Below are 25,392 nucleotides of genomic sequence, written 5' to 3' on the forward strand. Positions count from 1 at the left end.
TGGTCAGGGCAGATCACGTTTGTGTCCAACATTGCCAGTGTGTTCTTTACTTTAGGAGTTCTCTCGCTCTGTTCTCTTTTCACAGAAGAAAGGGGTGGTTAATGAAACCAATGGAAGAGGTACTCCTTCTCTATTTAGGCTTAGCGGTTTTTGAGCTTTTTCTAAACAGCTGGAATGATTGTGTCGTCCTCCCCGGCATCTGAATAGTTTCTGCTAGTCAGGCCCTGCTTAATGCGGAGCTAAGCACACAGAGAAACATGCCAGCTTACTTTTGTGCTCACCGCAAGTCAAGGTTTTCTGCCACATTATAGACCTATTTAGTTTGATGTCTCCTTGAAATTCCTTACCATGTTTAGTCTCAACAAATGCAGGGCTGGGAATCCAAACATACTATGAAGAACAAGGAATAGTTTTAAGACAGGCTGATTCTACTACTTAGTATTGATGCATATGACAGTAGAGATCCCAGAGACCATAACCGTTGCTGAAGTCACTGTGGGTTTGGATTGTCCCTTTGACATTCCACACTCATCTCCACAAATGCCCTGTGACATAAGCATCTCGAGCCAAAGCCTTTGACACGTCCCATGCTCTTTCAGGGTCTGTGCATGAGACTTGCTCTCTGCCTGGGAGACCACTGGCATTTTTTTCTCCTCCCCTCCCCTTCTTGAGGACTCAGATTTTTCTGATTCATCATTAGCTGACCAATAGATACTTGTTTTAATGAATGACCTCACATTTCACTTTTAAATGGAATATAACAGGGCTGTGATTTCGGCCCTCTTGTTTTAAGCCTAGATTTAAATCACGACAGAGTTTTACATATATTAGCTATCTGCCATCCTGCCAAGAAAATCAGTCACATCTCTATTATGTAGGTGACTCCACTTTATTCATCTGAATTAGAAGTCAGCCTAGAAAAGCCAAGTCACTGATTTGTTGATTCAGACCAACAAAAGAATATCACTGTTTTGATGAACATCTACCTTTGGACAGCTGGATGATGTTAATGACACCAAGAAGGCTGATTCATTCAACTGGCAATGGGCAGGGGAGAAAAGGGGAGACATCATGGGTTTTTGAGTTAGAGCATCTGGGTGTGGACCCTGGCCCTGGGCTGGCTGTGCAGTGCCATGGTGAATGTGGTAAAATGAGTACAAAACGATCAAGCTCCAAAGGCACTCGAAGGGTTGCATTAGAAAATGCATCTAAAGTACTAATTAGGTGCCTGGCACATAGCAAAGGCTCATTAATTGTGAGGGAGTAAACTGGCAGCCTTAGGGCTGTCTTTGCCCACCCTGACTTTCCAAATGCTGACTTCGGTCTTTCAAAGCCCTCCAGTTTGTGGTGAGTGCCAGGCAGTATTCTAAACAAGTCTCCATGTGTTATCTTCATTACACCCCTCTGAGGTAGCTGTAATCACTACCCTTATTTTCCAGATGAGGAAAGTGAGAAAAAGAAATATCTATTTGAGTACATTTTGTAGCTAAAACCTGCATGTGCATCCCAAGGGGTCAGTGCCACTCAATCTCATCTTACCAGAATCAAAATGAAGCACTTTTACATGAGCTGGCATAGCAGAGTGGATACCATTTGGCCTTTGGAGCCAGGTTCAAATCCTGGATCCATTGCTTACTGGTTGTGCAACTTTGGGAAAGTTATCTTTATGCCTCAGTTTCTTCATCTAGAAAATGGGGATAATAATAGCACCTACTTCACAGGGCTGTTTTGAGGATTTGATAAAATGTTTGGTGCAAAGATAAGTCCTCGATAAGCACCATCGGTCATTATGGACGTCTTAGACACCTTCTCTACCACTTCCTTCCCACTCCATCACAGGCAAAATTTCACTCATTTATGTCAGTTGGTGCAAACCAAACGCCTTCACAGAAAGAGAGATGGCAGAAATATCTGAGGTGACATGTGGTTAACTGGAGACAGCATGAGTAACAGAAAATATGAAGTGGTTTGCAAGAAATGGGATAGGACAGGATTATGTAAAGATGAAAAAAAATTTAAAACATTGTGCTGACCAAATGGATAAGCTTGGCCTTAGTTTGCTGACTTGCTTGAGCCCTGAAGTTATCTGAGTATGTTTTGTAGCTTTCATACTCAAGAAGGCCCAAAAGAAGTTATCTGTGCAAACTCACCTTTCTATAGGTACAATGAAGCTTTTTTAAATCAGATGCAACTGCAGGTAAATATTGAGTTTAAGCCCATAACCCCTTCTAAGCTGCCAGTGCAAAAGTGTGGCGTTTCAGCCAAATCTTATCTTCAACTGCATTTTATGTGGTAAAAAACACCCCAGTGCAGCATCTGGCACATACAAGAATCTCTATGTTGTGCCTTTCCAGTTCTCTGTAGGCTGGGGAAACAAGGCATTGAGAGGTTCTATGCATGGGATCTATGATATCAGCTGTGAATTTAGATGACTATAGCATCAACTAGACACAACTCCCCACAATTCTACCAGATATCCATTTTAAAAAGGCCTGTTCACAGCTAAACTTAATGTAAAACTGGTGACCTTTGTTTCCATGACATTTTAATATCCACGGACAAGGAAGCATGTTGGTGGGCAGTGTAGATGGGGGTGGGGTTCAAATTCTGGTACATTCGACGTGTCAGCTGGAACAGAATAGCAAGTGTGGAAGATAGGCTGACAAGAGACATTTATTCAAATACGCAAAACAGGTAGGATCCAGGAACATTGGGACACTGGCACAAGACCCAAGCAGGCTCTGGAGATCTAAGCTTGATGGAACACAGCAAGAAAGAATTCAGGTAGGTAACACTTCCAAGTCTAGGCAGGGAAACAGGGAGGTAAGCACCCCACTCATCTGAACGTGTGGCAGTGGAAAACTAGGTCCTAGTCACTGTCTTGGGTATCTGGGCGAAGAGATAGGGCCTCAGCTTCCATGGCAGCAGGTGCCTGGAGAACCAGGCCAGCTACTATGGGACTTCGCCATATTCTATTTGCAATATTTTTCCCTGAAGCAAGTTTCTAATGGAATCACTATGGAAACAGCATTCATGTACCAGAAATCTATTTTTCACATAAATTTTGGTTGAATGCTTTTTTTTTTTTCTTGAATTCTTTGAACCTGAGATAAGATGTAATTGATTTCAGTCCTTTTTGTCAATTCAGGTCCTCAGCCGCCCTTTAATGGGGGAACTCAAAAAGGCCCCCCTTCTCTACAGCTCACCAGTTGAAACTATCTCAAGCTTTCTAATACAATAATTTATAAAGTTATTCTACTAACTCGAACTACTTTCTCAAATAGGAAGAAATAAAGGTGAGCGGGCAGCACCGAGTACAGTGTGCAGTGATGTAATATATAAAAGTAGAAAGAGGAAGTATACCACTGAGGCTGCTTTAGCATTTCTCACAGGTCATTTTTTCTCACTTGCAAGACTTCTGGTCTCTGGTAACATGATCATCACTGTTGGGTTGAGATCTTCCTTATTTAGCAGCACAACTTTCAGAACAAATATATTTAGACACTGTATTTATAAACATTCTAAGTTTATGGCCAACCGGGAGGCCAGAAGGCCGCTTCGTTCCCTTTCCCCAATATCTAACCTTCTCAATTCAAGGAGCCACACATAATTTCTCCTGTGCCTTTTTTCATTTTTATTAAATTTTTCTTTCCCTAATTTAATAGTGTTTTAACCTAGGCGATTCACCCAATGTATGTATAAAGAAGCAAACCACCCTACATTTTGTTGAGTGCTTGGGATGTTGGCATACCCGGGTTATTTTCACAGCACAGAAGCAGGTGCCCCCACCCCACTCAGGGTCACTCAGCCCATCGCTTCCGTTTTCTGTTTGGGCAGTGGGGACTAGCTGCCCCCTCGCCCTGGGTTAGAGGAGGCGGGTCAATTCTTCCAGGGTTTTCCCAGGTCGCCGCCGCCCCCCGCGGCCTCCCCACGCCCCTCAGCGGCCGGGGCCAGAACAACGCGCGGGCACTAGGACCGCGAGGAACACGGGCTGTAGGCGGTGCCCGGCCGTGCCCCGCCCCTGGCTGCGCGCGGGCAGGCCGGCGCCGGAGAAGCCTGGCTGGCGTGCTCGAAGGCCCGGGAGGCGCGCGCGGGGGAGTGGGTGGGGCCGCGCGGGGCGGTCCGGTCGCGCGGCGGGTGGGCGGGGCGCGCCGCTGGGCCGCGTTGCTGCCGGGCGGGCCGGGCGTCAGGGCCTGGGCGGGGTGTGCGGCGGGCGGCTTCGCGGGCAGGCGCTGGCCCCCAGGCAGCGGCTGCGCCCTGCGCCGGGGAGGAGCCGGGGGCGGGCGGGCGGCCGGCAGGCGGGGACAGGGGCCCGCGGCGGGGAGTGCCGGAGCGCCGGCGGCGACGACGGCAGCAGCGGCTGGGCAGCCTCGGTGCGTGGGTCCGCGGCGGCTCGGGGTCCGCCCGCGGGCTGCGGTGCGAGCGGGCGGCCCGGCTCTCCTCCTCCCCCGCCCGCCGCCGCCGCCGCTGTGATTGGGTGGAAGATGGCGTTGGGCGGATGGAAATCCTAATGACAGTCTCCAAATTCGCTTCCATCTGTACCATGGTAGGTGCGGCGAGAGGGCGGTGGGGGCGGCCCGGGGCCCCGGAGGCGGGCGGGCGGCCCGGCGGGAGGCCCTGGTCCCCGCCGCTCACCCGGGTGGCCGCCCGCGGGGCCTAGCGTGGGGGCCGGCAGCCCGGGCGGGGGCGGTGAACGGCGGGGAGTGGGGGCGATTAGCGGCTCCGGGAAGGGGGAGGCGCCTGGCGAGCCGGGGCGGTGCGAGGGTGCCGGGCGAGGGGGCGACCGTGCCGGACGTGATGGGGCGGACACCGGTCGGCGGCGCCCCCGGGCTGTGGGCGCGCGGGCCGGAGCCGGCCCCCGGCTGGGGTCGGGGTGGCGGGACAGGAGCAGCGCCTCTCCTTCTCCGTGTGGCGGTGCTCGGGGCGGGGGGTGTCCCCAGGCTGGGTGGGGGTCTCCCGGCAGGAAGGCAGGGTCTTATTCCTGCCCCGGAGAGGACGGAAGTCAAGTGCAGGTTTCCTTCCCGCGCCTCTGGCGAGGCCGAGTCCCCCACCCGGTGCCGAGGGGAAGGGGGTGTGTGTGTGTGGAGGTGGAAACTTTAAATAAGTGCCGTGCAGTGTTCCCCATTTCCTACTCTTTCTGAGAGGACCGAGCTCTCCCCTTTCCAACCATGTGTCCAGGTGGCAGTCTTGTCTTTGGGAATCCACGTTCATCTGGAAAACAGTTTAAGCTTTACTGTCAGTTGTTTACTGTAGTACAGCGGACTCATCTGTGTGTGTGGTTGCAAGTATTTCTGTTCAGGGATTGACTGCGAGCGTTCTTGTATGTGTTTTTTTGGGACTTTTACATCGACTTTAAAGGGAAAGTGTTAATGCCTGTTGAAAAGTCCTGAATTAACCAATATGTGGGTGCCTTTAAATCGTCATGTTTTTGTGCCTGACTAGAAAGAAGGACCCCAGTTTTCCACACGTTGGGGCCAGTTCGTTTCATTAGCTTCTTGTGAGCTTGCAGCTAGGGATCATAATTATTAGCCATCACAGAAAAAAGTTATTCTTTGAACTTGGGCCTAGTCATTATGTTGTTAAAGACTTCTGAAATCTTCCTGTTTTATGTCTTACTAGCCTTTTTTATGTGCCCCAGTGCTTTTAATGCACCCGATCACGCATAGGAGATCCCCAAGCAGTCTTCTGTTTAAGGGTAGTACATTTTACATACCTTTCTTTAAGAGGCGGTGAGTCAGATCTAAAGGTGCTTTAGAAGCAGATTCTATACTGCACACTGAGGAACAGGACAAAAAACGGCTGTAATCAGATGAGATTAAAACCTACAGTATTAAATCATATTGAAGAATGAATCATTGAAGAACCCAATTTCTCAAATGGATGTTTGTTCTTTCTCATATCTTAGGGGAAGCATTGATATTAAAGGCACTGTATTAAAACTATTTCCAAGGGTCATTTGGATTAATTATTTTTAGATATGCCAATTATTCTAACTCTGTTTCAAAAGGAATGTGATAATTAAGTCTTCGAAAGTGATAATCTTGCCAGATTGCTGAGCTACACAGATTGTAGTGTCATAGTTCACTGTCAAAGTCTAGTGCTTCAGGGAGAGATGTGTTACTCTTTAGGGATCATTCATTCACTCAAGTGTATCATGTACACACTTCACACCTACTAAGTGCTAGAGCCTGTGCTGAGTGCTGGGGATACAATTTCTGCTTTGATGGGTGTTTACATTCTAGTTGAGGGAGACAAACAATATTCAAGTAAACACTGATAAATAAACATTTTCTAATCAGATGGGGAAAATGAGGCACAGAGAGATTTGCCAAGTCAGACACTTGAGTAAGTGGGCTTCTGATCTCAAGAGTATCAGACTCCAAAGCTCTTTCTAGGGCTTCCACTCACATGCACTGATGGCATGTGTTGTGTGTGTATTGTTGGCAAATACAGAAAGATTAGTGCCCGGCCAAATGAGACTGTTCTGAAAGTGGTGTTAAAATTAGGTGTGTTTATATTCATATGTGAATAAAATCCATTGTGCTCCCAGAATAATGCTAAACATCTCAAAGTAATCTGCAGTCTTATTCTTAAAGAAAACTGCAACCCATCTTCTAAGAATTACAAAATTGACAGTCAAGAAAAGCAAGACATTGACCTCTAGGCCTGTATAGATGCTATTTTACTAGGCTTTGAACACTGCCTGCTCAGCCCTTGTCTGGCGAGTCCATACCTGTAAGAACTCCTGTCTCTCAAGCCTGTAACCTTACTTGAAAAATCTTACCCCTGTGCAGCCCCACTCTCCATCCCCCTCTTGTAAATTTCGCAGCATTTTTGTAAGTCATCTCAATCGGTTTATCATACTACTGTGTTGTAAACTTTTATCTCCCTATTAGATTGTGAAGGCCTTAAGGGGGAGGACCATCATTTATTTCTGCAGTTTGGCGGAGCACTAACTGCTGCATACAATTAAACAGTTTCCCAGAGCCCTTCATTTCTCTTACTGGTCTGGGGGACGTGAGTCATGGATGAGATTGGAGGTATGTGGAGTGGTGGAGGAAAGAGGGGCTGGACCCAAGAAGAATGATAATTCTCAGAGAATCAGCCTCTGTGAAAAGATATACAAAGAATTGAAATTTTGTTGTATAAATAATAAAGCTCATGTAATTTTTTCATCTGTCAATGTAAGGTACCTGGGCAGATTGGCTGTGCCTTAATTGGGTTAAATTACTCTGTTAAAAGCAAATGTCTCCAGATATGTTTAATTCTAGATGATTGTTGTTCTGCTGACAGGTGGAAATTACTAGTAAAGTTTGTTTTTCTTACATTAATGTTGTAGCCTGACCCAAATGAGTGATTATGTTTAGATTGCAATGAATAAATTTGCAGAGGTAACTCTAGAAATGCTTCTTGTAATTTGCCATGAATGAATACATTTTCAGTGTCACATGGTGTTTGTTATGCCTCTGAAGTAACTGCAGACTTCAGGCGTGGCACAGAGTAGCCACTTAATATTTACTATTCTATGTACTGGTTGTGAAATAATGGGAAAACTGGCCAAATACATATAGAAAGGCCTGCGTTTTGAAGTTGAGGTGGAAGTTGCAGAGCAGCTTGTGGTGGCCTGGGCCTGGGACTTATGATCCTATGGGTCTTGGCTGTGCCGTGGGGTCGGGCAGCAGTGCCAGCACAAGGTAGGGGTTCCATGAATTGTTGCTCCGCCTGTGATAATTGTCCTTCCTGTTTCGGTGGTGTGAGTCATGGTCGGGAAAGGCTTGTTAGCGAGGGGAATTGGGTAAAAGAGAAGTCGTAGGGCGAAGGTGGTAGATCTTGGGGTGGTACAGGCCTGGGTACCTGCCCACTCTCTGCTGCAGTGGGTGAGTTAGATCCCTTAGAATGCAGAGTCAGTGAGGCCAAGGCCACAAGGTAGCTGCTCTGCAGGTCCGCAGGTTTTCCTTGAAAAGCTTGTGCCTAACATCGCATCTTGTGGGTGAACTTTAAGCTCCTTACTGAAGACAAGTCACAGGTGACGCTGGCTATTTGTCTTTTATTTGAGTGTCACTGAGGTCACTCGGGGTAGGCCACGTGTGTGGTCATTGTGGTTTGTCATCGCTCCAGAAAGGAAGGAAAGGAGAAAAACCCAGGGGAGCCCATGCCCAGGCAGGGGCCGGGGAGGTGGGTGACAGTCTCCTTCCTTTGTAGTCAGAGTATTACATTATAGGTAATAAAATGCCTTGTCCTTTCGCAAGAAGTAAGGCACATGTAATTCTTTCATTTGTAAAAGAGTCAGTGCAATTTCATTCATATTCTGTTAGTATAATAGTGCTTCTGTGATAGGAATATTTAGAGTGAGTTGCCATTGTTCTACTAATTTTTGCTGTTTGTACTGAAAATGTTAACCTGAGAGAGGTGAAAACTTCAAAAAGAAGGAGTCTTCTATCAGAAATAGTTGGTTCAGTACTGATAAGGACTGTGCATGTGTTTGAGGAGGTTTAGTGGAGAGAACATCTAGAGTAAGTATTACAGAGGTTTTATTTAAGCCTGCTGATCTTTTGAATTTGGCTAAAATACATTTTAGACATTAAAAATGATACATTCTCATGATAGAAGATTTGCAAAATATTCCACAAAGAAGAATTTGGGATATTCTTAAGGAAGCAAAAAGAAAATAACTTAGTTTTACCTCTCACAGTGTATTTTGCCTTTTTAAAAAGCTGTAATTTAGCTTATACCTTAGATAAAATTTTACATTTCATGTTTTCCGCATGAATGAGTGTTAGTTTTAAAATTTGTACAATTGTAGCATAAGCATGGAGAGTTAATAATTAAAGTGATAATGTGGCAACGTTGTTAACTCACTAAAGCACAGTGGTAGGATACTAGGCCACTGACAGGTTATTTATGTATTATTTATTTTAAATATTTTAAAATTTTGTTTCTTATTTGAGGTACATACAGTAAAATGCATAAATCTTAGTGTACAGCTTGATGCATTTTGATATGTGTGTGTACACTCACATAACCATGACCAAGATGACAGATAATTTCATGATTATTAGAGGATAAAGTTACAGAGTTAGGAGAAATGGAATTTTATAAGAGGTGGTGGGTTTCTTCACATCTTAGGCACCACTTAGTATCACAAATAACGGTAAGACCATTGGGACTTGAAACTTTTGATATGCTTAAACATAACACTTCTTAAGAAGTGTAGTTTTAAATGCCACATTCGAGTATGTGGAATATGTAAAGACTGTCTTTCATGGCTCTGCTTACCTTCTGGCGCTTTTCTCCTTCCACCTCTGGTTAATCTTTTTATAATAGATCTCAAAGTAGGTTAATTATTTACTCTACCATGATCTATGTGACCACTTTCAGCCAGACTTCATCACAACATGTCTTCTTGTCATATTTGATTCAAGCTTTTGACCAAGTCCCCGGAGATTGAGTCCATTTTGTCACAAGTTTCTTTCTTCCTGCCCTTATATTTATTCTAGCCATCCTGAAACTTTCATTGGCCTGGAGAAGATTATTTGAATATTTGTTTAGTCAACATTCCTTTCCAGAAACTTTAATTTTTCAGAGTAAATAATCTAATTTTGTTTTGATTTCTCTTTCAGTAGCTCAATTCCAGAAACTTAATGTATCATATTATGTATCCTACAGCATGGTATATAGAAGGAGCAGTTGGACCAGAAGGTAAATTCTAGTCCAGATTTAGACATTTTAAGATCTCTATATATGAGAAAGTTTTAAAGCTTTCTGAGTTGATTTTTTTTTATCTGTAAAGGGATTGGATTAGATGTACTTTAATAAATATTCATTATATGTTTGTTTCCTTCTGGATCTAAAACTCGGTACTTTCTGATCCTTTGAGAGTTTTTAAGTAATTGTTGATACCATCATTTTGGGAGCTCTAACCACTTTATTGTCTGTGATTCATCCATCTCTCTATTTTTTGTACCTTTTGACTTCCTTCACCCATTTCTCCCACCTCCTAACCCCTGCCTTTGACAACCACCCATCTATTCTCTGTATCTATGAGTTTGTTGTTTTTAGATTCCACATATAAGAGAGCTCATCAGGAATTTGTCTTTCTCTGTGTGATTTATTTCATTTAGCATAATGCCCCTGAGTTCCATCCATGCTGTCGCAGATGGCCAAATTTCATTCATTTTTATGGCTGCATAATACTCCATTGTGTGTGTGTGTGTGTGTGTGTGTGTGTGTGTGTGTGTGTGTGTATTACAACCTGTTTACGCATTCATCTGGCTATGGACACTCAGGTTGTTTCCATGTCTTGACTATTGTAAATAATGCTGCAGTAAACATGGTGCATATATCTTTCTGAATTAGTGTTTTCAATTTCCTTCAGATAAATAGAAACGGGGTTGCTGGATTGTATGGTATTTATGTTTTTAGTTTTTTGAGGAACTTCCATAATGGTGGCACCAGTTTAATTCCCATCAGCAGTGTACAAGAGTTCCCATTTTTCTACATGCTCACCTATACTTAATTACTTCTTGTCTTTTTGATGATAAGAATTCTGATTGGTGTAAGTTACCTCATTGTGGTTTTGATTTACATTTGTCTGATGAATGGTGATAATGACACATCTTTTCATGTGTCTCTTGGCCATCTGTTTGTCTTTGGAAAAATGTCTATTCAGATCTTCTGCTCATTTTTAAAAAAAATTTATTTTGGTATCATTAATCTACAGTTACATGAGCGACATTATGGTTACTAGACTCCCCCCATCATCAAGTCCCCCCCACATACCCCATTACAGTCACTGTCCATCAGCATAGTAAGATGCTGTAGAATCACTACTTGTCTTCTCTGTGTTGTACAGCCCTTCCCCATGCCCCCCACCCCCTACATTATGTCTGCTAATTGTAATGCCCCTATTTCCCCCTTACCCCTTCCCACCCATTCTCCCCAGTCCCTTTCCCTTTGGTAACTGTTAGTTCATTCTTGGGTTCTGTGAGTCTCCTGCTGTTTTGGTCCTTCAGTTTTTTTCTTTGTTCTTACACTCCCTCCACATATGAGTGAAATCATTTGATACTTGTCTTTTCCTGCCTGGCTTATTTCACTGAGCATAATACTGTCTAGCTCCATCCATGTTGTTGCAAATGGAGGTATTTGTTTTCTTCTTATGGGTGAATAGTACTCCGTTGTGTATATGTACCACATCTTCTTTATCCATTCATCTACTGATGGACACTTAGGTTGCTTCTATTTCTTGGCTATTGTAAATAGTGCTGCGATAAACATAGGGGTGCATATGTTTTTTTCAAACTGGGCTGCTGCATTCTTAGGGTAAATTCCTAGGAGTTGAATTCCTGGGTCAAATGGTATTTCTATTTTGAGTTTTTTGAGGAACCTCCATATTGCTTTCCACAATGGTTGAACTAGTTAAATTCCCACCAGCAGTGTAGGAGGGTTCCCCTTTCTCCACATCCTCGCCAACATTTGTTGTTGTTTGTCTTTTGGATGGCGATTTTTAAAATCAGATTTTTTTGTGTGCCATTGAGTTGTGTGAATTCTTTATATATTTTGGATATTAGTCCATTATTGGATACATGCTTTGCAGATATCTTCTCCCATTTAGTAGGTTACATCTAATCATGTTTTAGGCAATATAAGGAGGAAGGAATTAGATATAGTTAATATGAATTACACTGGTTTCCCGTTGTTTTTTTGTAATGTTACAGAATTTATGGAAAATTATAGCCCAAAGTAAATTCATCTTTCTTCTTTTAAAAACATTTAGTGAAACTTAGTGATATTGCCATTTTGTTCATTAATGGGCTAGTCCACTTAGCTGTATTGTCATTTTTGACATTTTTTTCTTTTCCAGTACTTTAAAAAATTCTTCTGAGTTGATGCTCTTTTATTTCACATTTATTTCGCTAGTTGTGAGTAGGACAAGTTCCTTCTGTGTGCCATGGTTCCCTTATCAGCAAAAGAGGTGTAAAATACCTAGTTCATAGGGTGGTAGAATGGTCCCTGGTCCCTAGTAAGCACTTGGTAGCTTTGCCAGTCACTATTAGTAGTGGTAGTGCCCTTCTCAAGTCATTGCTCCCTCCCTGTATAAGGACTCATCGGCAACTAAGTAATTATTATAGGTGCAACAGAACCTATAACCAAAATTGAAGTTTGTTTTATGAAGTGCAGTTATTTTCAGTTCATTTTCATAAGAAATAGTTTATTAGTTATATATGCCTCTGAGAAGGCACAAGTCTGTATTTTGCAGTTACATTAGAATATTACAAACTAAGAATGTAACGTAGATTTTCTCTGTTTTGAGTAATTTGTAGAATTGTAGAAAGAAATTTGATTGCTTTTGTCTGGGAATAAAAATTGTCTAGTTTGTGACATTCTCACACATGTTGTAGAAGTTGAGATAAGTTGGAGTACTACTTTTAGAAGAAAAATCTTACCTTTTTTAGTACTAAAGAAGCATCAGCTTTTTGTTACTGTTAAAACGAGGTGTGTGTATGACTCTGTTGCCTTTTCAATTTTGTTTGTTTACTGGGGCCATCTTACTGCACTTAATTCCCTTAACGCTACTGTCGTTTACTGGAGTGACATCTCTTGTTGGCCTACAATGCAGTTACCCATCCTGCTTTTAAATATCTTGTCTTAAAAGCTCTTCTCTCTCTCTGGGCTAGACAAAGATTATTTAAATATCTGTAAAGTGCTTTGGAAAAAAGGTGTTGGAAAAAAAAGGGTAAATGCTAGATATTATGAAGAGTTATGGGTTGCTGAATTGAAAATTCTCAATCAGAGATTCCGTATTGTTGAAAATATCTATACAGGATTTGATCATTTAAAATATTAGGTACATAGTTTATATTAGAAGGAGATGAGAGAGAAAGTTTATGTACATCATTTGTTTTGGAAGAAAAACTATTAAGTCTTTGCTTTCTCAAAGGTACTCAGTCAAGAAGAATTTTGTGATAAAAGTACAGAATATTTAGTACAGAACATGATTGTATGAGGTGCTGTAGCTCTTCCTAATCCTATATGTTAAATGGCTTATGCTTTTCTGTTGCTTCTCTATAAGAAAGGTCATTAGCTCTTTCTAAAAATTGTGTAGTCTGCAGAGTGATGTATAAGCTTGCTTACTCTCCATCTGTAGTTATCTACATCTAAAGCTGCATGTCAGTAAAAAATTATTTCCAACTTACAAGAAGAAGTGAATGTTTGAATGTTTATTTCAGGAATAGCTGACAGATGTTATTACTGAAATGCCTTATAGGTACAGGAACCGTCCGTGCATTTCCTACTAGCAAGTAACTGGTTTAAACACAGTGTCTTTTAATGGAGTTAGTTTAGTGACCTACCAAGGCTTCTGCCTGACTGTGAATAAGTGGTTTTCATGGGAGGAGGGGGAGGATTTAATTTTTTTAAGCTAATAGTGATACGCTGTCCCCCCCCGCCCATTTTTTTTTTTGTAAAGAGTGACTTGACTTTCAGGAAGTATTAATGGAGACCTAGACTATTATATCAGGGTGTAAATGAGTACTGAGAATGCAAAGATGATTATGAAAAGCTCTAGTTTTACAGAGCCTCCCATTTAGTGTATCCTGAATGGGTTACAGTTGTGCTGAGCAACTAATTCTCTTGGCCCCTGGGTAGCCAGAAGGTATCTGGATTGACTGGAGGCCCTTGACCAGTCACATCCAGGTTAGAACAGTCTTACCTGTATGCTTTTGTGGACTCTACAGCTTCTGTTTTCTGTGTGTGCCTTGAAGAGGAAGGGGTGGGAAGGGGGATAGATATATAAGACAAATGGGTGCAGTGAGATGTTTTTCTTATTTGTATAAGGAGTGAGCATATGTGAAGGAGGAGGTGGCTATTTCTCTCTGGGAAAGAGAAGGCTTCAGAGAGAGAGCTTCACAAGAGATTTGAACTTTGTGGAATGAAGTCATTTATTGTGTGGAGAGGAATAGAAGGGATTCCTGATGTGAGCAAAGATAAGTCAGGAGATAATGTGCTACTTTGAGATTCTCTAGATGGTTTGGCATGGAAGGGTCTTGGGGGAAATAAGGCTAGAGAAGAGGAGGAGTCCAGATCAACAAGTACCAAGAGAGTTCACCAACTGCTGACTCTCATTAAAATATCTTGAAAATACATAGTTCAGAGGACAGTTGTGGGGATCAAGAAACAATGGAATTGATAAAAATATGTTAGTAAATTTAATTACATTGATTGTGAAAAAGTTACATTTTTTTTCCAAGGTAAGATAATGACAATAACTAGACGAGGTGGAGTAGAAGGACTGTTTATTATTAAAGCTTCATTGATACATAATCTTACTATGGTTTCAAATACACAGCACAGTGCTTCAACATTCACCTATATTAAGTCCTCACCCCCTCAAGTGCAGTCACTGTCCATCAGTGTAGTAAGACGTTACAGAGTCATTAACTGTATTCTCTGTGCTGTACTACCATCCCCATGACCAAACTATATTGTGATTTTGAATTATAGTGGCCCTTATTCCCCTTCTCCCTTCTCCACCCTCTCCCCTCCCCTTTGGTAACCACTAGTCCCTTCTCCGTATCTGTGAGTCTACTGCTGTTTTGTTCCTTCTGTTTTGCTTTGTTTTTATATTCCACAAATAAGTGAAGTCATTTGGTATTTATATTTTTCCACCTGGCTTATTTTACTGAGCGTAATACGCTCTAGCTCCATCCATGTTGTTGCAAATAGCTAGGTTTCTTTTCTTTTTATGGTTGAATGATATTCCATTGTGTACATGTACCACATCTTCTTTATTCATCTATTGATGGACACTTAGGTTGATTCTGTATCTTGGCTATTGTAAATAGTGCTGCGATAAACATAGGGGTGCATATGTCTTTTTGAATCAGGGATCTTGTTTTCTTTGGGTAAATTCCAAAGAATGTAATGACTGGATCAAATGGTATTTCTATTTATAGTTTTTTGAGGAACATCTATATTGCTTTCCACAAGAGTTGCACCAATTTACAGCCCCACCAACGGTGTAGGAGGGTTCCCCTTATTCCACATCCTCGCCAGCATTGTTGTTTCTTGTCTTTTGGATGTTGGCCATCTTAACTGGTGTGAAGTGATATCTCATTGTGATTTTAATTTGCATTTCCATGATGACGAGCCATGTGGGACATCTTTTCATGTGCCTGTTGGCCCTCTGGATTTCTTCTTTGGAGAAGTGTCTGTTCAGGTTCTGCACCCATTTTTTAATCGGGTTATTTGTTTTTTGGATGTTGAGGTGTATGAGTTCTTTATATATTTTGGATGTTAACCCCTTATTGGATAAGTTGTTAACGAATATATTTCTCCCATACTGTAGGATGCCTTTTTGTTCTGCTGATGGTGTCCTTTGCTGTACAGAAGCTTTTTAGCTTGATGTAGTCCCATCTTTCATTTTTGCTTTTGTTTCCCTTGCTCCAGGAGACATGTTAAGGAAAAAGTTGCTCATGTTTATACTCAAGAGATTTTTGCCTATGTTTTCTTCCAAGAGTTTTATGGTTTCATGACTTAACATTCAGGTCTTTGATCATTTTGAGTTTACTTTTGTGCATGGATTTAGACAATAATCCAGTTTCCTTCTCTTACATGTAGCTGTCCAGTTATGCCAACACCAGTTGTTGAAGAGCCTGTCATTTCCCCATTATATATCCAAGGCTCCTTTATTGTATATTAATTGACCGTATATGTTTGGGTTTATATCTGGGCTCTCTCGTCTGTTCCATTGATACTATGGGTTTGTTCTTGGGCCAGTACCAAATTGTCTTGATTACTGTGGCTTTGTAGCAGAGCTTGAAGTCAAGGAAGTATAATCTCCCCAGCTTTGACTATTCAGTGGGTAGGCAGTTAAAACCTGTTAAAGGTTTTGTCCCCCAAAAAAGTCAATATTAGGAAATTTAAAGACATACATATATATAAAATATGTATGTTAATACATGTGTTACATATATATTTAAATATATATGTTAAAAAATTAAAGAATACACACCCACAGAAGAAAGGAATTTTCATCTGAATCAGCAGAAATTTAGACTTCATCACTCAAATTCTGAGGTAAGGAAAATAGGGAAAAAAAAGAAAAAAATAAATGAAGTCACACAAACTCCAAGAAGGGACTAGCAGTTACCAAAGGGGAGGGGTGGGAGAGGGAGGATGGGGAGGGAGGGGGAAGGGGATTGAGGGGTATTATGATTCATACACATGGTGTCGGGGGGGATCATGGGGAAGACAGTGTAGCACAGAGAAGGCTAGCAGTGACTCTGGCATCTTACTACGCTGATGGGCAGGGACTGCAATGGGTTATGGGGATGACTCGATAATATGGGTGAATGTAGTAACCACATGTTTTTCATGTGAAACCTTCATAAGACTATATCAATAATACCTTAATAAAAAATTGTGAAAAACAAAAACAAAAATAAAGCCAAAATTAAGTGAAAGAAGTAGGCTGTATTACAGCAAACCTAAACACATTAAATTTATTGGTATTATAGTGAAGGATCTATTAAATTGGATAAAAATCAAAAGGTTGCTTAACAAGAAACCTGCCGAAAACAAAAAAAGACATAGTATATAACAACACAATGTTGTTGTCATGCCTAAGAAAACTACCAATATGTATGTACAGGTTGCGTTTTGAGGTACTTCAGAGTCATTTAGCCCTTCTCTTTCTTACTGGTTTCCTGCTCTGTCTGGTTCTGTTGCCTTGGAGATCCACTTAGAGCCGGGAAAGCTCAGTTAGTATGAGCCCTGTTTTCACAGATTGGGAAAACAAGCTGTAAGTCATCCTTGCATTGACTAGGGATGAGTTCCAAATTTCTTGACTCCCAAATCCATGACGATATCTACAAGCCAGTGTGTTGCAGCTTTCATGGTTGAGACAGAAGTGTTTTTCCTTACTTTTTGTACAAGAATTTGGTTTTTTTTTGCCTTTAACTTCTAGGAGTACTTTGTGTGTGTAGCTTTGAATCCCTCTTCACTTACTAATTACTTGTACTTGGATAGATGACTTGCCTGATTTCAACTCTGAAATGGAATAATAATTTCCACATTAGATTAAATGAGAGACTTCATGTGAAATGAGATAATTCATGTGACAGTTCTTTGTACTGTAAATACAAATGAAAATTGTTATTATAGGATCATTATTGACAGAACTGCTTGTCCTCTTAAGGGAAGCGTAGGAAGGTACATTAAGATGCCTTGGACTCTGAGTTACAAGAGAGCTCACAAGTTACCTTTGACAAAGTGCAGTCATTTCAAGGTTTGAAAATGAGAATTTCAGTAATCTTGGTCTTAGGATGCTCAGGTATTGATAAGCAAAGTTTTAAATTACTCTTAAAAAGTCTTTTTAATGTGTTAAGAATTTGTGGTTCATAGAGTTTTCTTTTTCTAATAAGGCATCTGTTGGTTTGTTTCTCTTACTGACATACAGTTCTTTGCCAAGTTATTTGTGCTGTGAGGGAGTTAACTTCTGCTGTCAAAAAACTTCCTGTAATTCTCGTAGTAACATTTTTTTAAAGGTCTAAAATCGTGATGAGTAAATTGTATTAATTTCTACAATATTGGTCTACCTGGGGAGCTCTGAAAAGAGAACTTTTGTAATTCAAGTTAGGATCATACAAAGCCCATGTGGATATAAGGTAAGCAGTCAAGTAAGTCTTAGGGGCAAAGGGAAAATAAAATAAAAGCCTTCTGGAATGGAAATAAAATTCCAAAGCCACTTTGGAATGAAAAGTGTTTTTGTAAAATGTGAGGTCTTGCAGACAAAAACATTATCTCCGTCAGAAAAGGTAGCCATTATAACACTGAAGAAGTTACCTTTTATCCTAGACTGCTGTTTCAGTGTCTGCTTTATGAAAATGCTCATGCAGGATGATTAAAGTGGTACCTTGAAGTAGCAACTGAAAGTTTGGATGAAGAGGATGTGTCTTGAAATAACAGAGGAATGGTGTTCTCGTTTCTGCAAAACAGGGCATAGTGTGTAGAAGGTTTCAGACTTGGGCCCTGAGTGATGAAACTTTGGTTCATTAGGAGCAGGTGAGGAATAGAAATCAACAGTTTTTGCCATTCATGATTTGATGGATTTAAGGGAGCAACACTGACAATTTCCTTGGACTGATGGTAATCAGGGTTATTTAGTTAAAGGTGAACAAAAGGTGGAACAATTTTGAAATGTCAAAGGCTCAAAACTAGATAAAATTGATCAAAAACAAACCAAAAATTCCTTGCTTTGATTCTGGGAGGGAAATTTATTATTTTTGTTGCCATTATTTGCATAAGTTTCTTTAAAAGACAGTTCACTTTTTTTTTTTTCCACTAGTTTCTTTAGTTTACTAGTAAGTGTCAGTTGTTTTCACTGCATTTTTAAAATTTGAGGAGGTTCACATTTTCCCCACTACAAAGTTTTTGGTACTTTGTTATCAAAATTTGCATACATTTCAAAAGTTTTGGTTTGTAGTTGAGTCAAATTTAGTTTAACTAAAACCTGAGGTGTTCCCATGACTGATTAAAGCAGATGCCTTGAGTTTGACAATCAACTCTGCAAATTGAAAGCTGAAAGGAAGCAACTTTCAACTTCTGATTATTTTTTTTTGTGTACAGATCTCTCACTGTTTTTGTTCCCTATATTTGTAGATTATTATTTTTGTTGTTTAATGACTGCAAAAATAAAGAGCATTATTTTGTTCTTTAATGTTACCTTTGCTCAGGTCACTGCTCCTACCAAGCATTCTGTGGCCCTCTTGTTTGAATGGTTTTTACTTCCTGTGTCTTTAGGTCCCCCTTTTCTGTCACACTTTTTTACCCCAGACATTTGTTGCTTTAATTCTCTGTTTTTCCTTTTCACTTCTGGAACTGGGTTGTAGTTACACGGTTTCAGTGCTAATAGCCTGCCTGGCTCTATTATGATATTATTGCCAGTTTCTATTAATGATGACTTGAGTCATGTTAACAGACATTGTAAAGTTGAATGTGACTTCTGTCATTTTCAGGTTTCCCAAGGAACTTTATGTAGATATCTAACATGTACTGAAATGGCTACTTTGTAGTGTGCTGTGAGGTACCTCACAAATTGAGATCTGAGAAATAAAGGTGTAGAAGTTTGGATTAGGTACATTTATAGATGATAAATCTAGACTGGATTATTAAACAGAGTTAGGGTATTTGGGTACATTTTTGGTTGACATCAAAGTTAACAAGGCCCTCAAGGGGTATGTGGGGGGGACTTGGTGAAGGGGGGAGCCTAGTAAACATAATGTTCGTGTAATTGTAGATTAATGATACCAAAAAAAAAAGTGTAGGATCATAAAAAAAAAAGAAAGTTAACAAGGCCCTCTGTAAATGTTACTTGGTACTGTCACAGGGAGAAGGCTGGACTGAATAGATGTGGTCAAGTTGAGAAATGAAATTTAATGGTAGAACCTCCAGAATGGTAGACATGGAGTGGTCGGCAAATGTTATCTTAATTTCCTTCTCTTGTTTTGCAAGCAATCTCTTTCTTTAATACTGACTGATTTAATACTGACTGTATTTACAGTGATATGGTCACTTTTAGAAACAAAGTGGTAGATACTCTTTTGTAGTTTAGTAATTAAAGAATTGTTTTGGTCTTTCAAATGAGAAGTTAAAAGTGAAATAAATCACTCAGACTTAACTCTCTATTGTTAAAGAGTAATATGATGTCTGATTACTTTTCAAATAGTTTCTTTTCTACATTTCAAAAACGTTTTTCAAAAATAAACCATTTATTATTTTTAAAAGTACAAAATTGCATAAAGTAAAAAACCTATTTCCTCCAAAGAGGAGGAGGGGCCCTTTCTAAGTTAAATGTTTCTAAGAGTATGTGTTTGTGTGTGAGTGTGTGTGGCTGGCATTGCCTGTGTGTTTACAAGCATGGTATTGTGTGTGTTTGTGTCACCACCCCATCCCCAAACATAATCTACAGATTTATTTGTAACTTGTTCTTTCCCCTTCCTGTATAATGGACATTTTTCTTTGTTATGTTGCTTCATTCCAGGACAAAACTGCTCACTTTAATTCTGCATTATCTTTATGTCTATCCTGTTAGAAAGGTTTGGTTGTATAATACTGATTGCACATTTTCATTTTCTTAAGCACTAATTGTGTTAGTTTCTCAGGGCTGCCAAACAAAGTACCAAAAGCTGTATAGTTTAAAATAACAGAAGTTTCGTCTGACAGTTGTGACGTCCAGAGCTCCAAACTGAAGGCGTCAGGTCAGTGGAGTGGGCTGGTTGCTTCGGAGGCCTCTGCATGTTCTCCGCCTCCCTCCAAGCAGCCGCGTGCCAGTGGTCTCTGCCCTGTACACGCCCCCAGCCTCTGCTGTCATCCTCATTGGAGTTCTCCGTGTCCTTGTCACCTCACATCGTCCTCCCTGTGCGTAGTCTGTCTCTGTGTCCAAGTTTCCCCTCTTAGAAGCACACAGTCGTACTGGATTAAGGCCCACCCTCATGATCTTTAATTTGATTACCTCTGTAAAGACCCCATTTCCAAGTAAGATCACATTCTGAGGTACGGGGCTGTTAGGATTTCAGCTGTCTGTCTTGGGGGACACAGCTCATCGTGGGATTACATACGGGATCCTTGTGGTGCAAAGCTGTTTTAAGTTTCAGTCTGCGTCCTCAAAGGACTGCAGTCTAGCCTCTCTAACTACACTTACTAACTCATGCGTGCTAAGGCAAACAGTGATACAAACTTGGATGCTTAAATGGGAGGGAGGCCGGCTTTTGGGAACGATGGAGAGGGCAGCTTGGTGGGATGTGAAAGGTGATTTGCGGGAAAATGCAGGAGGGGAAAACAGGCTTTGGGGAGGGAGTGAGAATGTGAATGAAAACAACTAACAAGAAATAGGAGTTTAGTGATTGAAATTACCTAAGTACTTTAATGTAACATTAATTTTTTTCCTCAAATTTGTTAAATTGATTGGATTTGTATTGGTTTAGGCAAAATCTCCTATAAAGCTTGTCTGGTAGTTTAAAAAAAGATGTGTATGTTTCTAGTGATCACATTTGTAGCCTGCAGAACTCATTTTTGCTGAAGTGAGTTAATGAAAAGAAGTTCCAGTGGGTAAGAGAAAATGGGAGAGGTCATCAATGGAACACTCACCTCTTTCCTTCCCAAAGTAATGATAGAGAAAGAAAAGTCTAAAATCTTATATCCATTTGATCTGTGGCACTCTTTTTGGTTTTTAGCTAATTATATGTAAAACTTTTCAAGCGAAAAGGAATCAGAGCAAGTGGTTTCATAGAAAATTTATTGAAAAAGCCAGCAAAACCTGGTTTCTTTGGGTCAGTCATTAGTAACGTCACCTGAGCAGAACATACACTCTGTGGTGGTGCCTGTTGTTTAGGAACCTCACCAGCAATGTTATTGACACTGCAGACCACTTTATTATTACTTCATTTTTTTCTGAACAACAGCAGTAAGATCTGTAAAATGGGCTACTGAGTAGAAGTATTCTGTTTCACAAATAAGAAAATGGACAAATAGGTTACTTCAGACCATGGTTATGTAGTCAGTGGCCTGAGGTGAGGACTCTGCCTGAGGTCTCTCTTCCATCTAGTGCTTCTGCCATTGGACCTTACTGCCACTGATGTAAGCGTTGAGGCCCCCCCACCACATACAGCCATATCATTACCCCCCACCCCCACCCCAACACCAATCTCTTTATAGCCTCAGTCCAGTCATTGTTGAAATTGCCTGATTGTCTCAAATGGTTTTATACAGTTGGGGCCATACATTGCATTTGGTGGTTCTTTCTCTCAGGTATGGGTCTCCTTCCCATTCTTAAAAATAACAGTTCATCTGCTGAAGAAATCAGGTCGTCCCATAGCTTTTCCCATTTTCTGCATTTTGCTGACTGCATCCCTAAATGGTGGTTAGCCTATTCTTCCATCCTGTGTATTTTCTGTGAACTGGTGGATCCAGAGGCTTGACCCAGATTCTTTGTTTTTTTTGGCAGTGGTGCAGTGGGTGAGTAGGGGTGGGTGGTGTGTACTTTCCATTAATCACATTAGGAGACACATGGGTCTTGTCTCTTGTGGCAGTAAAGTTGACGGGGGTTCAAGTGTTGTCAACCATTACACAGGTCCCTGCAGTCTTTTATTTAATAGTTTTTAACAACTGTTGGTAATCATTGCTTAGATCTTGGATTTCATTAGGGGTTCAGAGTAGTGTTTTAACAGCTTAAGTTTTTTTATAAAAAACATTTAGAGAGAATGTAAATCTACTCTTTATGTAACAGATCTATTCTTTAAATATTTTTTATATTTAAAGCTATGTAGATGTAAACTTTGTTACATATGCAGAATATTTTCAGAATTGTATTTCCAAAATAATAAATTCAGTCAGGCTAAGCTTTAAAATAATGTTTAACTTCTTTGATACCTAAACATAATTTTGTGATAGTACAAGTGAATTAGTATATGGGGTCCTAGTGTGAATTCTTTCATCTGAACTATAATTAATAAGACTTGACTGATTGTACACTGATGCTTAACAAAGAAGTTTCTATTTTCCCTTTTTTAGTATGACCTATTTCAAATACATATACTTAGTCTTTTTGTTAGAGTAACTTCAGATTTTTAAGCATGATTCAGAAAACAACCAATGTAAAATGACCAGATATTGTCACTTGGGTTTTCAAATTTTAGGGCTATTAGAGTGCATTTATTTATGTTTGTAATGTTTAAAAGGAACCAAAATAATGAGTGTGTATTAGTTTCCCATTTATGCTGTAACAGATAACTACAAATTTAGTGGTTTAAAACAACATATATTCATTATCCTACAATTTTCCGGAGGTCAGAAGTTTGAGATGGGTCTCTCTCGATTAAAATCAAGGTGTTGATGGAACTTCATTCCCTTCTGGAGGCTCTAGGGGTGTTTGTTTCCTCGCGTTTTCCCCACTTCTAGAGGAAGCATTTCTGCATTCCTTGGCTGGTGGCCCCACCTTCATTGTCCAAAGCCAGCAGTGACTGGTCATTCTCCCTCAGGTGGTATCCCTCTGGCACTGACCCTCCCGACTCCCTTTTTCACTTGCTTTGGGCCTGTCTGAATAATCCAGGATAACCTCCCCATCTCAAGGTTAGTTGATTAGCAACCTTAATTCCCTCATGTAACCTGACACATTCTCAGGTTCCAGGGATTAGGATGTGAACATTGCAGGGCCTGGGGGGTATTATTTTTCTGCTACCACAGTGTATATACATTTTTAACTTAAACAGATAAGCCAGCATTAATTAAATGTAGAAAATCGGTTTCTTACATGCTTGTAATGAATTTTGAGGGAGGGGTCAAAGTATTGAAAAAGGAGTTTGACTGGATTAATAAACATATGCCTTTTGAGTACGTTGATTTTAATTAAGGGTGGTGGTTATCTGTTGTAATGTAGGAGCAGCAAAATGTGAACTTTTACTTCAAAAAGTGTTCCACCACCAATTCCAGCAGGAGAAATGTAGAGATGCAACAGGGAAATTAGCTACTGATACTTTCACAACTTTTGATAAGTTACTATACAGGCTTTGTAGCATGAAAGGTCATGAAAATGGATAAAACCTACACTTTATGGCCTTGCTTAGCAAAGAATATGTAAACTATATTTTAGGACTTACAGATCAAAAACTTTTCTATTTATAATCATACAAATGAAGGTTGGGTTTCACTAAAAGATTCTCTTTGTGGCTTAGAGAGAAGACAGGACAAACTGTGCCTCCTCAGGAAGAAAGGATAGGAAAGGGTAACTGAGATTTTTATTTTCCATGCAAAGTGAAAAGATGTAATAGAGATTCTTGTAGAATGTGAGATTTTTGATGCTTAGAGATAAAATTAGAAGAAACTCTAACTTGAATATTGCCAAATCTCAAGATTTTTGTTTTGTAGTTACTAAACAACTGCCATAATTTGATTTGATATCTCAGTAAACTTTAGAGAAATATGTTGAAACAAAAAACCTGAACATTTAGGGACTTTATTTTTCTCATTTTGCTCTTGAGTTCAGAGGAAAATCAAGAGAACAAGGAAAAGGAGAGACATGTTAAGGAAGAGAGAAAAAAAACAACAACCAGTAAATATGTCCAGAACTGTGCTGGGTGAACTGGTGGGTACAAGAATAGTTTCTTAAAGAAAATTCTTTTTATTAAGTTATCATTGATACACACTCTTATGAAGGTTTCATATGAAAAACACTGTGGTTACTACATTCCTCCATATCATCAAGTCCCCCCCACACCGCACTGCAGTCCCTGTCCATCAGTATAGTAAGGTGTCACAGAGTCACTACTTGCCTTCTCTGTGCTACACTGTCTTCCCAGTGACCCCCCACACCATGTGCCCTAATCATAATACCCCTCAGTCCCCTTCTCCCTCCCTCCCCAACTACCCTCCCCAGCCGCCTTTCCCTTTGGTAACCGTTAGTCCATTCTTGGGTTCTGTGAGTCTGCTGCTGTTTTGTTTCTTCAGTTTTTTCTTTGTTGTTATACTCCACAGATGAGTGAAATTATTTGGTACTTGTCTTTCTCTGCTTGACTTATTTCACTGAGCATAATACCTTCTAGCTCTATCCATGTTGTTGCAAATGGTAGAATTTGTTTTCTTCTTATGGGTGAATAGTACTCCGTTGTGTATATGTACCACATCTTTAATCATTCATCTACTAATGGACACTTAGGTTGCTTCCATATCTTGGCTATTGTAAATAGTGCTGTGATAAACATAGGGGTACAAATGTCTTTTTGAATCTGAGAACTTGTTTTCTTTGGGTAAATTCCTAGGAGTGGAATTCCCAGATCAAATGGTATTTCTATTTTTAATTTTTTGAGGAACCTCCATATTGCTTTCCCCAATGGTTGAACTAATTTACATTCCCGCCAGCTATGTAGGAGAGTTCCCTTTTCTCCCCATCCTCGCCAGCATTTGTTGTTCCTAGTCTTTTCAATGTTGGCCATCCTTACTGGTGTGAGGTGATATCTCATTGTGGTTTTAATTTGCATTTCCGTGATAATTAGCGATGTGGAGCATCTTTTCATGTGCCTGTTGGCCATCTGAATTTCTTCTTTGGAGAAGTGTCTGTTCATATCCTCTGTCCATTTTTTTAATAGGGCAACTTCAATGGACTTCAATGGGGTGTGGGAGGTACTCGGTAATATGGGTGAATGTAGTAACTACATTATTTTTCATGTGAAACCTTCATAAGACTGTATATCAATGATACCTTAATAAAAAAAAGTAATTTGCTTTTTGGATGTTGAGGCATGTGAGGTCTTTATGTATTTTGGATGTTAACCCCTTGTTGGATATGTCATTTACAAATACATTCTCCCATCCTGTAGGGTGCCTTTTTGTTCTACTGATGGT

The 25,392-nt window shown here is 40.4% G+C and overlaps 1 protein-coding gene across 3 annotated transcripts in view; it reads left to right on the top strand.

The window, feature by feature from the left end:
* The first annotated feature begins 4,201 nt into the window (after window positions 1–4,201).
* Window positions 4,202–25,392, top strand: part of USP12 (ubiquitin specific peptidase 12) — a 103,668-nt gene continuing 82,477 nt past the window's right edge. The window contains exon 1 of one of the 3 annotated variants that reach the window (XM_036917369.2): window positions 4,202–4,546. In XM_036917369.2, coding sequence (XP_036773264.1) covers window positions 4,499–4,546 — 48 coding nt within the window. In that variant the 5' untranslated portion in view covers window positions 4,202–4,498. Of the gene's footprint in view, window positions 4,547–6,568; window positions 7,041–25,392 lie in introns of those variants that run through there. The other 2 variants (XM_036917371.2, XM_057490105.1) reach the window with 2 other exon arrangements.

Source organism: Manis pentadactyla, chromosome 2 (assembly GCF_030020395.1).
Source record: "Manis pentadactyla isolate mManPen7 chromosome 2, mManPen7.hap1, whole genome shotgun sequence".
In the NCBI taxonomy this organism is placed as follows: domain Eukaryota; kingdom Metazoa; phylum Chordata; class Mammalia; order Pholidota; family Manidae; genus Manis; species Manis pentadactyla.